The 15237-nt window shown below is 38.3% G+C and overlaps 1 protein-coding gene across 1 annotated transcript in view; it reads left to right on the forward strand.

Moving 5' to 3' along the window:
- Positions 1-15237, forward strand: part of sptbn4b (spectrin, beta, non-erythrocytic 4b) — a gene marked incomplete at its 5' end in the record, with an annotated part of 127944 nt that overhangs the window by 42423 nt on the left and 70284 nt on the right. Inside the window, 2 exons of the mRNA XM_079825250.1 lie at positions 2557-2647; positions 13480-13626. Coding sequence (XP_079681376.1) covers positions 2557-2647; positions 13480-13626 — 238 coding nt within the window. The remainder of the gene's footprint in view (positions 1-2556; positions 2648-13479; positions 13627-15237) is intronic.

Raw genomic sequence — 15237 nt, forward strand, 5'->3', positions numbered from 1 at the left:
TGAGTCGACACACAAACCCGTAAACAGTTGTGAAAGAAAGCGCATGTGTAACAGTATAATGGATCCGTGTGTCTGGTCTTAAAGTGACAGCAGCCTAATATTCCTGCAGCCAAATTATGAGATATCATTAAAGGGTTACTTCAGTGATTTAGCATTAAGCTTTGTATTTAAATTGGGTCATTTACGCAGTAGAAATGTGAAATTATTTTTGAATTTGGTGCCTTCTAGACTGAGAAAAGACAGAACATTTATTTTTGTCTCATGTGGATGAAAAACAACAACTCCCAGAATTCACTTGCTTCGCTGCCCTACTAGGCCACTCCGTACACCGTCGTTTTGATCTTCATAGTAATACAATAATTTCAGTTAGAGAATAAACACTACAATTAAAAACTGAACGTGTCTTTTCAAGAAAGTGTGAGTGAGCCGAACGAAAGTCACGGCACAAACGCAGCAGTGTCAGATTTAATTCGAGCTGAGCTGAGGTAACACAGAAGGTAATCAGGTAATCACTTAAGTTACCCTTTAAAAATATCTATATAGCAGATTTTCCCCATGGTATTGATGTTAAAATTGTGGCCAGTGAAAAGTGTCTAACTTTGGCAAACCACTAGCCAGGGGTGTGTTTCCCGTACAACAGCGTAACTCACTGCTTAACTTCAAAAGTACGTTGCATCGTTGAAGAAATCAGCTAGTCGCGGCTGTTTCCCGAAACCGCATTGTCGCAAATCTGTCTTTCAACCACGTTGGTTAATGATGTCATGCAGGTGATGGAGTAATAACTGATTTTAATTAATTATTTTGAGATCGAATCATGCTAGATTTTTTGCTATAAATTATGGACATGGCATCTGAGGACTAATTCTTATTTTGCTTTATGATCCTTTATCGTTCTACTAGAGCACGTCCGCAAATGCACACTCTTTAAAAACAGTGCTTTAAATCTCTTGACAAAATAAAAAGACATACAGTAAATGACATCTGTGTGTATTCGAAATAAAAGATATAGATTGTACTAAATGTTAGCTTGCTTATTTTGCAAGATAAGGATTTATTAAGTCCACATGTCATGCAAACAAGAAACTATGCTTCTAACCACAGGTCGAGATCTGTCGTTGCAACCACACAAGTTTGCGATGCTGTTTGCGAATGTTCGTTGGAACTATGGTTTCGGGAAACACAGACGCGTTGAACTATGTTGATAACGATGCTTTTTGGAAACGCACCCCAGAGTTACATTCAAATGGTTTTGGATTCAACAGCCCTTGTGAAAAAAAATTGTGCTTAATAATATTGAGTGTGCACTTCATAAAAGTATGTTTTTAAAAAACTGTACTTGCAGATAATATAATGTTAATTAAATAAAAGGCCACTCGAAGGGTTAGTTCATCCAAAAACGAAAATTAGCCCATGATTTACTCACCCTCAAGTCATCCTAGCTATATATGACATTTCTTCTTTCAGTTATATTAAAATGTCCTGGCTCTTCCAAGCTTTATAATGGCAGTGAATTGTTGCTTCGTTTTTGAAGTCCATAAAAGTGCATATATCCATCATATAACTGCGCCACACAGCTCCGGGGGGTTAATAAAGGCCTTCTGAAGCGAAGCGATGCGTTTGTGCAAGAAAAATGTCCATATTTAAAACTTTATAAAGTAAAATCTAAAATAGCATAAGCGTTTTGAACTGCGAGAGGCACTACATTTTTTCATAAGTTGAATACGGAAGGCGATCTGGTTGGAAGCTAGATAATTTACTTTATAAAGTAAACACTTTTTTAGTAATAATGTCAAATTTGACTTTAAGTTTTGTCCAAAAACATTACATTCAATTTAGGTATTTTTTTGTCTGATTATCCTATCTAATCTAAATGTAATTTTTTAAAATTAAAATTAAATTAGTGAAAAAATTGGTGTTTTCAATTTTTTTCTTCTTTTACCTCACATATAAACACATTGTTCTCTGACTTCATCAAATAAGATGACCAAGCTTTAGTATACTGTTAATTATATCTGTAGTGTTAAAGGGACATAAAGCTTCAGAAATGGCACCATTTCTTGAAAATGACCTTTGTTGTTGTATTGTGTTCAACTGTTTTTCATTCTTCTTTATATCAAAACCTCTATTCTGTTATCACTTAGCATTTGTAATAAAAACGTGTTGCACTTTCATTGTAAGAGCAGTGCTGTTGTTCTCCTAAGACGACCTACCACCTGACATCTGTATCTGCCCTCCATTTCACTGTGTTATAGAACGGGCACCTGCTCCTATAGACAGCGTTGAATTTAAAATGTTTTTTTCCATAGAGGCATAACAAAGAAACTCGATGAGAATCCACGGTCACTGATCTGAATGCAGTCTCAGTGAGGAGCGTGAAATTGGATTTTCAAAGCGCATTTGTATATGGAATCTGTTATGGCACAGTCTACCTTCTGTTTTAAACAGAGACTCCGCTGTAAAACACTGTTACAATTCATTGATAATTGTTTATTATTCTTTTAAGCTCAAAAAATACAAGAGTTTCTAATAGTTTCTGTATTTATGTGCGCCTCACAGAGGGAGCCAGAACCGCGAACACGCTCAGCAGTGGCTTCATAAACTCAATGACCAGTGGGAGCTTCAGAGGTTTCTACAAGACTGCCATGAGGTAGGATGAGTGCCAACTGAGCACAAACAATACAATTTGTCTTTGGAAAATGTGTGAAGCTTGTGTGAGGGATGAGATGCTTGCCTCTGTAAGTAAATGATCGGTTTGCACAGATGCATGTGTTGGTACTCCACAGTGCAGGTTTTTGAAAGCAAGAAATGATTTCTTGCAAGTAGCATAATAAAAATATATTGCTATTACAGAGTGTACTAACCAAATGCGAAGTGTTAGTGATATGGTTTGTGGGTTTTTTTTCGCTAACGGTTCAAGACAGCTAAGCCACAGGACATTTTAATATTCACTTGGTTTTAACTACAGTGGCTTCATTCTGTGTAATCCCGCCCACAATGAAATTTCATTAGTCCAAAATCCTGCTCCATATGTTTGCATATTAAAATGGTCAGATATGTTTGATTGACTGTGATTGACACAGACTTCAGCATGGACAAATCGTCTCTGGAAACTTTCTGACCCTTGTGAAAAAGAAGTGCACTTAAATCTGTTTTAAATCTGAAAACAATATAAAAAAACACTTTCTTAACACACTTATGCCAAATTAAAGGTTTTACGGTAACACTTTACAATAAGGTTCATTAGTTAACATTAGTTAACTACATTAGTTAACATGAACTAATCATGAACTGCACTTATAAAGCATTTATTAATATTTGTTAATGTTAATTTCAGCATTTACTAATACTTTATTAAAATCTTGTTAACATTAGTAAATGCACTGTGAACTAACATGAACAAACCATGAACAGCTGAATTTTTATTAACTAATGTTAACAAAGATAACAAATACAGTAACAAATGTATTGCTCATGGTTAGTTCATGTCAGTTAATACATGAACTAATGTTAACTAATGAAACCTTATTGTAAAGTGTTACTGGTTTTACTTTAAAGTACATTTTAAATAATTGTTTTAGTAATCTTTTTTTTATGATTTAAAGTACACTTATTTATTTGATGTGCTGACTAACATATTAACGCACATGTAAAGTACTTGATTATTATTATAACTGTATTGTTTCATAGTACATTTAAAATTAAAATATTTGAAAAGTGTAACTTCATTATTACAAATGTAATTAATTGCATATATATTTTATAAGTGTGTGTATTATGACATACAAGTTTCACTATTAATGACATTAAAGTATATAAGTCAGTACATTCATCATATTTCAAAGACAATAGAAGTAATTATGAGAGGTAACACTTTATTTTACAGTGTCATTATTAGATATGTTACGTGCATAATTACATGCAACTAACCCTAAACCAAACCAATCCCTAATCCTAACCCTATAGTCAAGTCAAGTCACCTTTATTTATATAGCGCTTTTTACAATGCCGATTGTTTCAAAGCAGCTTTACAGTGATAACAGGAAAATAATGCAACAGAATTTGATTCGGCTGTACAGCCACTCTGGAGAAAACAGTGTCATCCAGCTTAGTTCAGTAATCATATAGTGTCAATGCGGGCAGATCAGTAATATAGTTGAATATTTAGTGTCCCCAACTAAGCAAGCCACAAGCCAAAGGCAACAGAGGCAACAAATAGTAAGTACATGTAGTTACCCTAAGGAGTAATATTACTCAATACTTAAATGTATAATTACAGTGTAACAAAGAACTTTAAACCTTAAAGTGTGACTAGAAGTCATGTATTGTTTTACAAAATAATAATAAATAAATGAAGATTTACTTTAAAAATACAAATCTTGGTTACAGTGAGGCACATACAATGTAATTGAATGGGATAACATTTTTGATGGTATATAGTCAGCCATCAACCACTGAATTGGACTAGATCCAAAATGCAACATAGGACCCTATCATCCACACAGCGCAATGTGACGCCAGGCGCGATGCAAGTGTTTTTTGCTAGTTTCAGCCCAACGCAGTTCTCATTTTCACGTCCAGTGCCACGTTGTTTAAATAGCAAATGCACTCGCAGCCCATCTGTTCGCCCATGGATGTGCCGGTCTGAAAACCAGGTGTGTTCAAGTGCATTGTTGGCACGTTGCTATTTTGAGGAAATGAAAACGACTGTCTAAAGCATATACTGTTAAAAAAGATGGACGACTCGCCTTCACTTTCTTCTGCTGACGTAACTGAAGCCGCCAGTGTTCAAATATGGTGCTGACATCTTGGGTCTCGAGTCTGCGCAGTAGTGAGCATGAAGTTGAGCCGCAATATCAAGGTCCCTCCCGCCTAATCAACAACTTTTTGTTAAATAAACAGTTATGGAAATGTAGAGATTAAAGTTAAAGCTCCTATCTCCTCCCGAAGTTCCCGAAAAATGTCCGTTAGTGCCTCAGTGATTACTTCGCTCAGAGAAGCTGTCAATCTCAGCTGTCAATCATGACGTCACACCCCCGTTTATATAGCATCAAATAACTAACTAAAACCAAACGTATTTAAAGATTGTTTGGTTTGTCTATGTCTCCATTACATTTCATAGAGAGGGCGGGCTTTATGACCTATACTGCTTCCAGTCACCTGTGGGCGATCGAGACGCGTCAGATTCAGTTTTCAGGGCTCGTTTGGCAGGCTTGGTCTAAAGTCAATGGCGCAGTATTTTTTGTGTTATTTAAATGGCGTGTTAGTAATATGCCCCTGTAGGCGTGTGCACAACGCGCATACACTCTGCTTATTACACACACAGGGACGCAGCAGTACACAAACATTTTTTGAATATTAAAAATAAAAAGGATTCCTCTCTGGAGAAGCGTTCAGTCTTTCCGCTCACATATTCCGCCATGTAAATAGTGAATCCGCCATGGTGCGAGCACAACTGGCTTTTAAAGGGAATGGGACCATGGCGCCGACCGTTTTTAAACCGTCGTTAAACTATCAAAAGTGGATTCGGACACGCCCTAAGTGCACCTGCGCCATGCGCTTCAGACCATTCACTCAGATTGAGAAAATAGGGCGCAAAGAGGTCTGAGACCCCATTACTACTTAAGTGGACCAAAAAATCTTTTGGTCTTTCTCTTTCAGTGATGCTTTTTCACTTGGTTCACCTATTGGTCCACTTCAAAGGCTCTGAATTTGGTTCTTTTAAGGAGAAGTCAAGTGTGAAAACACCCTAGACAACGGTTAACATTCACTGAAGACATAACTGAGTGTGTTTACATGAATACCCAGCGTTTTGATATATTTTTGTGTGTATTTCACCGTTAGGGTTAGTTAGGAGAGGAACGGAATGCGGCACAATTGTTTTATCTTAATTATCTCGTTTTCATAACCGTTGGAAGCCAGAAACAAATTGGAAACTGAAATTCAATTAATCATACAGTCCTAATGTGTGGCATCTTGTTTGTGTCTTGGAATGATTCTGAATATCTGAGCATTGTGGGTAAATGCTGTGTACAAGCAGTTGTACAGTAGGAGGCTCCCGGTGTGGCCCAAACCTGCAGGTTTATTTGGGCTTTGCTTGTTCTTCCCTTCTCACGTTCAATTATTTAGCATGTCTCCTCATCACTCATTCAGTCGAGAGAGAGAGAGAGAACTTCAGCAGTGTGTGGGTGAGTGCGTGTGTGTGTGTGTGTGTGTTTGTGTTCACTGCAGGGCTCAGGACGGATCTCTGCCTTCACTAAGAGCTGTCAAACACGTGTGGAGACTGAGAACAGCATGATCAGAGTGCATTGAGTCAGTTTCTCTTATTCACTGTGGAAATACATCCAGTATATGCAATGCCATATTGTTTATGAATAGCATAGTGTGTCGTCTTCATAATAACAGTATATGTCCAGAATGTGAAGTATTCGGTATGTATGCTGTGCAGTAATTTTGCCATATGTGTATGCAGTGTGTATATGCTGTATGCTAATTTTTGTGTGTGCATGGAAAACCTGAACAACCGAGTGCTTGCCAAGATCTTGTACATCCAGAGCTTACCGTCTTGAATATTTAATCTCACAATGCATTGTATTTTGATGAACACGTTTTGTTCATCATGATAACGTTTATGAATTTAAGGGGGGTTCCAACGGCTCTACTCTGAGCTTCTCCCGAGTGACCGAGCTTCTCACTCTATCTCTAAGGGAGCGCCCAGCCACCCTGCGGAGAAAGCTCATTTCGGCCAACTGTATCCGGGACCTTGTCCTTTCGGTCATGACCCACAACATGAGAGTAGGAATGTAGATCGACCGGTAAATCGAGAGCTTCGCATTACAGCTCAGCTCCTTCTTCACCACGACATTACATTACCGCATTACTGCCGAAGCTGCACCGATCCATCTGTCCATCTCCTGTTCCATCCTTCCCTCACTCGTGAACAAGACCCCAAGATACTTGAACTCTCCACCAACCTGAAGAGGGCAAGCCACCCTTTTCCGACTGAGAACCATGGCCTCAGCCTTGGAGATGCTGATTCACATCGAGAGGGGACAGCTGAGGTGGCTCGGGCATCTGTTTCGGATGCCTCCTGGACGCCTTCCCGAGGAGGTGTTTCGGGCACGTCCCACCGGGAGGAGACTCCTGGAAAGATCTAGGACACGCTGGAGGGATTATGTCTCCCGGCTGGCCTAGGAACGCCTCACTATTCCCACAGAAGAGCTGGAGAAAGTGTCTAGGGAGAGGGAAGTCTGGGCATCTCTGCTTTGACTTTTGCCCCCACGACCCGGCCCCGGATAAGCGGAAGAAGATGGAGGAATTTAAGGGGGGTGGGGGGAGGTTTAAAATGGATTACAAAAGTGTTAAATAGGGATGCACCGAATCCAGGATTCGGGTTCGGATTCGGCCGGATGTTGGGCTTTTTGACGGGGTTCAGGGTTTTTTTTCCCACCGAACCGAACCCTAGGCTCGAACGTAATGACGCCGCTGTTGTTTATGGGAACGTGTTTACTAGGTGGACCATTCGAATCCAGTAGGCTGTGAGAAAGTGAAAATGGAACTCGTGAACAGAAAATGTGTTGTTTGGCAGTACTGTCAGTCAAAAGAAGGCGATTCAAGTCGAGCTACATGTTCAATTTGCAATGCCGATTTGTCTCGTGGTGGCAAGGACCCTAAACAACAGCCGCTGTTAAAACATTTGCGTATTAAACATCCGAAAGAATACGAGTTCCAGGAAGGAATCTACAGACAGCAGCCAAAATGCAGCAATTTCAGGTACGGCAAAGGAAGGACAGTCATCCTGGCATAATGTTGCCTATTCTAAATTCAAATTAAATTAAATAAAAAATACACTGCTGTAGAGATACTCGTTCGGTTAATTTTCCCAACCAACAACCGCTGCTCATTATCCGATTATTAACCGTTAACTGATAAGATTATAATATTGAATTGGCATTAATAAATTAAATTAAATAAATTACGATTGATGAGTGTCTGTAACCCGTTAAAAATACACTTTTATTTTATCGTGCAAACAGCAGCATACAGATCGGATCAAATATAAATAAAAATAATCAAATTAATAGGCCTATCCTAAATATTTTCACTTAAATAATTACCAAATTAAGATGACAAAACAAAAATACACTGAATCCGTTTGAAGCTTTGAAGAACCGGAATAGTTTTTTTGTCAAATAAAAATAGCAGGCCTACCTCAACCCTCACCTTTATTTTTTTTAAAGTAACATGTCTAAGTGATGTGGGTCAGTCTTGAGCACAGCCTGTTGACAGAAAACACCCTCTCAAGCCTCGCTTATACTTTCGTCTGTCTCTGCAGCGCGAGCCTCTGTTGACTGCACACGTCTCCTGCGCTCTCCGTTGTGTTCTTTTTTGAAACGTCAGAGGGCGACTCGGGGTAATTGTTCTATAAACCATCAGGAAACAGCGACGAGAAGAACATGCGTGCCAATGTTTACTTTAGTAAACTTGACCAAAACCACACTACGAAAAGCCTTAAACAAGGCTTCAAATGGCACTGATGTCCCGGGAATACAGGGAGAACGCCTCGCTAGAGTGGCCAGCCTCAGGAAGTGCCTTTCATTTGCTTTCCACCAGTCAGGAGCTTGTACGACTGCTGTATTTTAATACCGCATAGCATATTTTGCAATATGAGCATCATTACACTGCTGTGGGCGTTGTTTACTTCAATAATGTGTTTACTGTGATAATGGACTGAGGATGGGAGTAGGATTCGGTTTCGGATTCGGCAGAATCTTAACCAGTGGATTCGGTATTCGGCCGAACCCCAAAAATCTGGATTCGGTGCATCCCTGGTGTTAAATAACTGTTTATGTTTCTGAGATCCCCCAAATCAATGGATTTGTAGCATTCTCTGATTCTTTGTAAATACTAGTGTAAAGGAGCCCTGAAACATGCAACGTAGCAAGATCGTGTGACTGTCTGTTTCCTGGATAAATGCATACTGTTTGAAATATTTATCTTTGCATAATATATATCATATAGGAGGCAGCATCCTGCATAGCATGTGTTAAACACATTCGGAACAATGTGACAAAGTGGCAGGTTTTGGCTTTTAATCAACGCGCACTGCATACTGCAGTAATACATTAAATACAACTTTCTTTCTTTTTTTAAATAGTATCTGAAACAGAACATGCTATGCAACAGTGAACATTTTAAATGTTTCCTTGTAACCAGACTGCACTTCATGTTTAATTCAGCAAGTGGCATCTAGAAATAAAACTGATGTTTTGCATTTTTAATCCATTTTGTGTAATAATGTCTTTTAATCCTTTGCAATCCAATCAAAAAATGATTTAAAAAAAGTCACAAATCACAGTTGGCGTTAAGTCCAGTTCATTTTTCACACTGGATGTGGATAGTCGAACCAAGCGCATTGCATTGTGGGATGAAATACTTGTTTTGGCAACTGTAGTCTGCCAAGTATGGAGTGCTGCAATGATGTATTTTTGTCGGCCAACCTGGAAGTTAGCATCACCCTGGTTACCTCGACAGAAACGCAATAGGATTTTACCATTGGCTTTTGAATTATTGCAGAAAATAAGCTTTGTGACCAGCAAAAGGTTACGATTCGTATACGTTTTGTTTGTGATAATCTTCACAAATATCTTCACAAACACTTTTATGAATTTTGAAGCAAATAAAATCACTGGAAGTAAAAAGCTAAACGTATCTATAAACGAGCTACACTACAACTTCTAAACTTGTCAACTCTTTCAGTCTTTATTCAAAAAACATTTTCCCTGAAAGTTTGAGTTATAATAGTTTGCAAGAGCCAATTATAAACACGAGGCTGTGAAAGCGGACTAGATGAGTTTACCTGTTCGGCTGATGATGTTCAATGTCCCGACAACCTCTCATTTAGCCACTTGTTAGCAAGAGAAAGCTTTAAAAAAGTCAAAAGGCTGATGTACACTGTTGTAGAATAAAATATGAAAATATCTTGAGCGTGTTCACCACAGACCTTATTTCAGGCATTTAGCCAAAAACCCTTTTGAAAAACCCACCGACTTCAGAACAATGGAAACAGAAATGATAACTAGTTTCCAGGATACAGGATATGTGCAAGATACTATAGTACGATTGAATGCTATTATAATCAGCGTATGTGACACTTTTTCTTAGGGATGGACTGATTTGAACATTTTGGCCGATACCGATAATACCGATACCTATAATTCTTCATTTTGAAGGCAGATAACCGATTAATTGGCCGATTAATCTAAATCCAAATTTGTATCATTTTAAAAATTAACATATATTGGCCAGTACCGATATGTTGGCCAATATGTATTGCGCATCCCTACTTTTTCTTATTTGCTTTCTGTTGTTGTTCCTTAGAGATAGTTCCTGATCTGAAGTATCACATTATTGTCTTTGGTAGTTTAAATGTCTCTCTGGTGTTGTTGGTGTTGGTGGTGGTTTAGTTAACCATCAGTTTACTGGATAATTAGTTCTTGTGTCCCTGGATGGTCATTCGTTCTTCCTTGGATCTATTGCTTCATTCCCCCCAGGGTCTCTTTGAGGAATAACTATGATTGACCTAAATGTCTTTATGGGTGTGATGGCCGGGTGCCTCATGAGGGCAGAGGTCACTGTACTGTTTAGTAGGTACTAGAGAAAGGTTAAAAGAGTTACAATTAGTCCTAAACATGGCTGGAGCCAGCTATGAGGTCACCAGACCGTGGTATTTTTCTGAGGTGTATATGATAAAGTTTGTGAAATAATTGCCTAATATAGTATTAACTCTACTTTAGTGCTGCAAGGATATTCCACAGCACCAAGATCATCTTATCTGAGCTGTTAGCGGTCTGTCACCTCTCGTCAATGTAGAAATATTTGAGATGACCAATCAAATCCAAGTAGGCGGGCTTTATGTTCACAGAAGCTGCTGAGCGTGAATTCCAGCGCGTCTCGACGCAGTAAACGCAGTCATAAAGTGTGAGATGAGATGTAAGTAGCTAAACAGTTTAGGATACAAATGTTAAACGATAGACAAAAATAATCAGGCAAACAAATTTAGTCTAATTTCGCCATTTTGAATTAAAAATAGGCCTAATTTATGTGATTCATGTAATGTATAACTGTCAATGTGAGGGGCAAGAAACATGAACGAAGCTGTTTTCATCATATCAGGCATAAGATTAATAATGAGTGTGTACATATTGTTAATGAATTTAATAAACTTAGTTACCTAGCTTTCCTGGTAGCCTTCAGTAAATTCACTTATCTAAGATAATTATTCATAAAACATAAATATCAGTTGATCCTATGTTGACTTTCACTGACACAGGCGAAAATGAAAAGACTCTCAGTCAAAGCTCAGCTTTAGGAGAGGAAGAGACAGGGCAAGATAAGGATGAAAAAATCTACTGCCCACATACATGGCTTATAGCTATACTGTTATCCAATTTTTGGCTTTCAGACGTCTTAAAATGCACATAGATCAGGGAAACCATAATTTTCTCAGGGGAGCATATGCCCTCGGACCCCCCCTAACTAGCTGAAATTTGACCCTCTGTGATTATAAAACCCTGCCTACAGCTCTGGTCCTTTATGTATAAATAAATGGAAAAGTTCCATGGATGTTAAAGGTTCTTCATGGAACCATAGATGCCAATAATGAACCTTTATCATCGAAAAAGGTTATTAAAATATTCTTCACAGTAAGAAAAATGGTTCTTTTAAAAGCTGCTTACTGAAAGGTTCTTTGTGGAATAAAAAATGGTTCTTCTATGGAATCACTACGAAAATCCACCTTACAAGAGTGTTGTGATCTGTCATATTATGAGCGTTTGGCACTCGTTCCCTTATTTTTGGACCTCTGTTTCTGTTTCAATCACTCATTCGTATTCGCTTCCCTGCCCGCTTAAAGAGCCTAGTGTTGTCCTTGTGACGCTTGGATCTACGTATGCTCCCACTCTCTCTCTCTCTCGTTCTCTCTCTATGTGTTTCTCTCCCCCTCCCTCCTCGTCTCTCTTCCTCACTTCCCGTCTATCTGTCTCTCCGTATGCTTTTCTCACATCGTGGATGCTGCAGCGGGAGAAATTGTGTCTTTCAGCTCAGGCAGAAGAAGAGGCACCGCAGTATTGAGTCAAGCTTATATTACAAAACAGGAGAGGAAAGAGGGCGGCGGGGACTGAAAGAAGACCATATGGATTTGTTTGAGATGCAAGACGCTACACAAACGGGGTGAAGAGTGTGTCTGGGTCGCTCGGAGGAGGGGAGAGATAAACAGTCCCCACATCCTCCCTCTTAACACTCTCCAACGCCCACTGTCTCTCTCTCTCTCTCTCTCTCTCTCTCTCTCTCTCTCTGTCCATCCGTGGCTAGCGTTTGTAACATCAATAATCACTGCTACTGGGCTCATTTCTCTCCTCGCTGTAACTCTGTCAGGCCTCTTGGGCTCAAGACTGCAAGTCTTTTGTACCTTTTTTGGGATTTTCTTTGTTTGTAGACCACTTCTTGTGTTCACTGGATTTAATACAGTCACTTAAGGATTTAGTTTAGTCCAAAAATAGTGCACGCTGCACATGTCCTGAATATTTCATCCAGCACAGTTTTGGGACTGCTCGTGTGTGTTCTTGGAAGTGTTTTGTTTTGCTGCTCACCTGGGCTGAAAGTGAACTATGTGGATTTGGGAACTTGACTGACAGATTCTTCACAGCCTGATTCAGGTGGTAATTATAACATGGCATAATAATGTATCTCTAGTTTACAAATAACGTTCAAAAACTTTTTTTTCCAGAACAATTTTTTTTTATATTTATATTTTTATAGCATCATGAAATATGTATACACATATAAAGTATATTTTAGGTACTGTGACTTGTTATCATTGTTTTGCACTATTTTAATTATCTTTTTTGCAGTTTGTTTAAATGTTTAAATGTACAAATACGATATAAAAATATAAAAGGTGTTATAAAAAATGTTGTTTAAAATAGTTATAGATGAAGTAATGCTTGTCATACAGCAGGACACTGCTTGACATTTACTTGAGGAAGTTATAATATAATAAAAGATATATGATATACTGTGTTTTGTACAGGAATGATAGAGTGGTACGTTGTTTGGATTACTTGTGCGTGGGATCATTTTCTTAGTCTTTTGTAAAAATGAGTTTAACAGTGTTTTACTGGGTTAAATGTTTTGTGTTGTTTTCTGTGTGTTGTTGTAATATTATAATTATATGATCTGGTTGAAGCTCAGTGTGCTGATCATATACTGTGCATGTTTGCATTTCAATAAGGTCACTCCAATATATATATATACACTTATTATAGAAGAGGTGTATTCAAGTTAGTATATGTCTGAAAACTGTTTTTTAAAATAAATTAATAGATGTGAAAAATGTGGATCAGGTCAAATGAGGATCATTGAGACGTGCGTTATGAGTGTGATTCCTAACAGGATGTGTTTATGGTTTTGTGTGTTTCATAGATTGGGGATTGGGTGGCAGAAAAGATGCTAATGGCTCGCGACACCTCCCGCGACGAGACTCAGAAGCTTCATAAGAAGTGGCTGAAACATCAGACCTTCATGGCAGAACTTGCTCAGAACAAGGAGTGGCTGGACAAGATCGAGAATGTAAGTTACGCTGTGCTCACAATCTTTGCTAATGGTAGTTGAGACTGTTAATATACTGTATAAGCATTTTCTGTGTCAGATAATTAAGTGTGCGTGAATTTGGCTTGAAAAATGTCTTTGGGCACCTTGAAATGAAAACACAACTCAGCTAAAAGTCTTTCTTTTCAAGGACTAAAGTCTGTTCACTTTATTTACAATGCATCCGGGCAGCAATTTCGGGCATCCAAGTCCTATTTACCATCCAAGTCCTAAGTCCTAGCAACAAAATCTGACATGAACTGTCCCATAAATATTGTTTCTTATGCTCAAATAGCATTAAAAAGCGCATTTTTTAGGGTAGACAAACCACTGCGCATGTGCAGTCATAAGTGCGAGTCTCAGGTTTCTATGACTTTACCAATCGCCGATTGGCTCTTTTACTTAGAAGGTGGGACTTATTCCTCCATACTGCGCGTTGCAGTTTTTGTCATTCATAAGTAATAGGAGTGAACTGTCTTTCTATATCAATAGTCATTGCTTGTATTCCATTCTAGTCACTGACTCATGCGAAACAGAGCCAGTAATCAGAGGTGGCTTAGCATTTAACAAGGGCAAATCCGCTAAGTGTTATATTTAGCGGTACACATGCACTTTCTATAATGTTTTGCTTAGTAATTATTGTTAGTCATTTTTGTGGGTTTGTATGGAGTGTACACATTATGCCTTTAGATGCCAACAACTGTCCCAATCCTGCAGCATTTGTGCTACAGACATCAAATTGTGAAGCTTGGTGGGAAGAGTTGGAAAAATGGGCAAAACATTTTTATATTATATTATATTAAAGGCACAATAGGTAAGATTTTTGGATTAAAAAATATCCAAAAACCACTAGAACAGTGTTATATATTTTGTTGATTTGTGTACTTACATTATCTCAAATGTTTCCAAGAATGTTTAAATCCAGAGAAATAAGACATTTTAACCAGGACACAAGTGCGTCGCCTAACAATGATATCATTCCCACGTTATCTTCGATTTTTGGTTTTATTTTGTAGAAACCATGGAAACACCGAAGATGCTTTAATATATTGTGTGTTTTATTAGACAGGTGAGCAACTGTTTGGATGCATTCATTGACAGAAAACTAATCATTGTTATATATCTCAACACAGTTAGACTTATTGTTTAAATCTCGTTTTCTTGATTTATCACGAGTGCCATGTTTTACCATGCCTAATATCGATCTATCTTACTGTAGTGTGAACAAGTGTCTCATAGTATCCGCCAAGTGAACACACAGAGTAGCATTATAACAACTCTCAACACTCAAATGTATGTAATATGATAAAACAGTGCTGCGTTGCCCATCATACGCATGAGTGGAAGAAGCGGAAACGCTCGTCTGTGGCAGAATAAAAGCTCTGCCAAATCAAGCTACGCCTTTATTTTGAATAAACGACCTCTAGCGGCAATAATTACATATTGTGCCTTTAATTATATTATTTTATATTATAGCTTATATAACTGAAAGTGTTTCTGAAGTGCATTTTAGATAGATGTGAAAAGCTGTGATGCTCATACTGCACTGATGTCTGATTGAAAGACTGATGTTGTTTAATCTGTCAGCTAGGC

Source organism: Gobio gobio (genome assembly GCF_949357685.1).
Source record: "Gobio gobio genome assembly, chromosome: 9".
Taxonomy (NCBI): Eukaryota; Metazoa; Chordata; class Actinopteri; order Cypriniformes; family Gobionidae; genus Gobio; species Gobio gobio.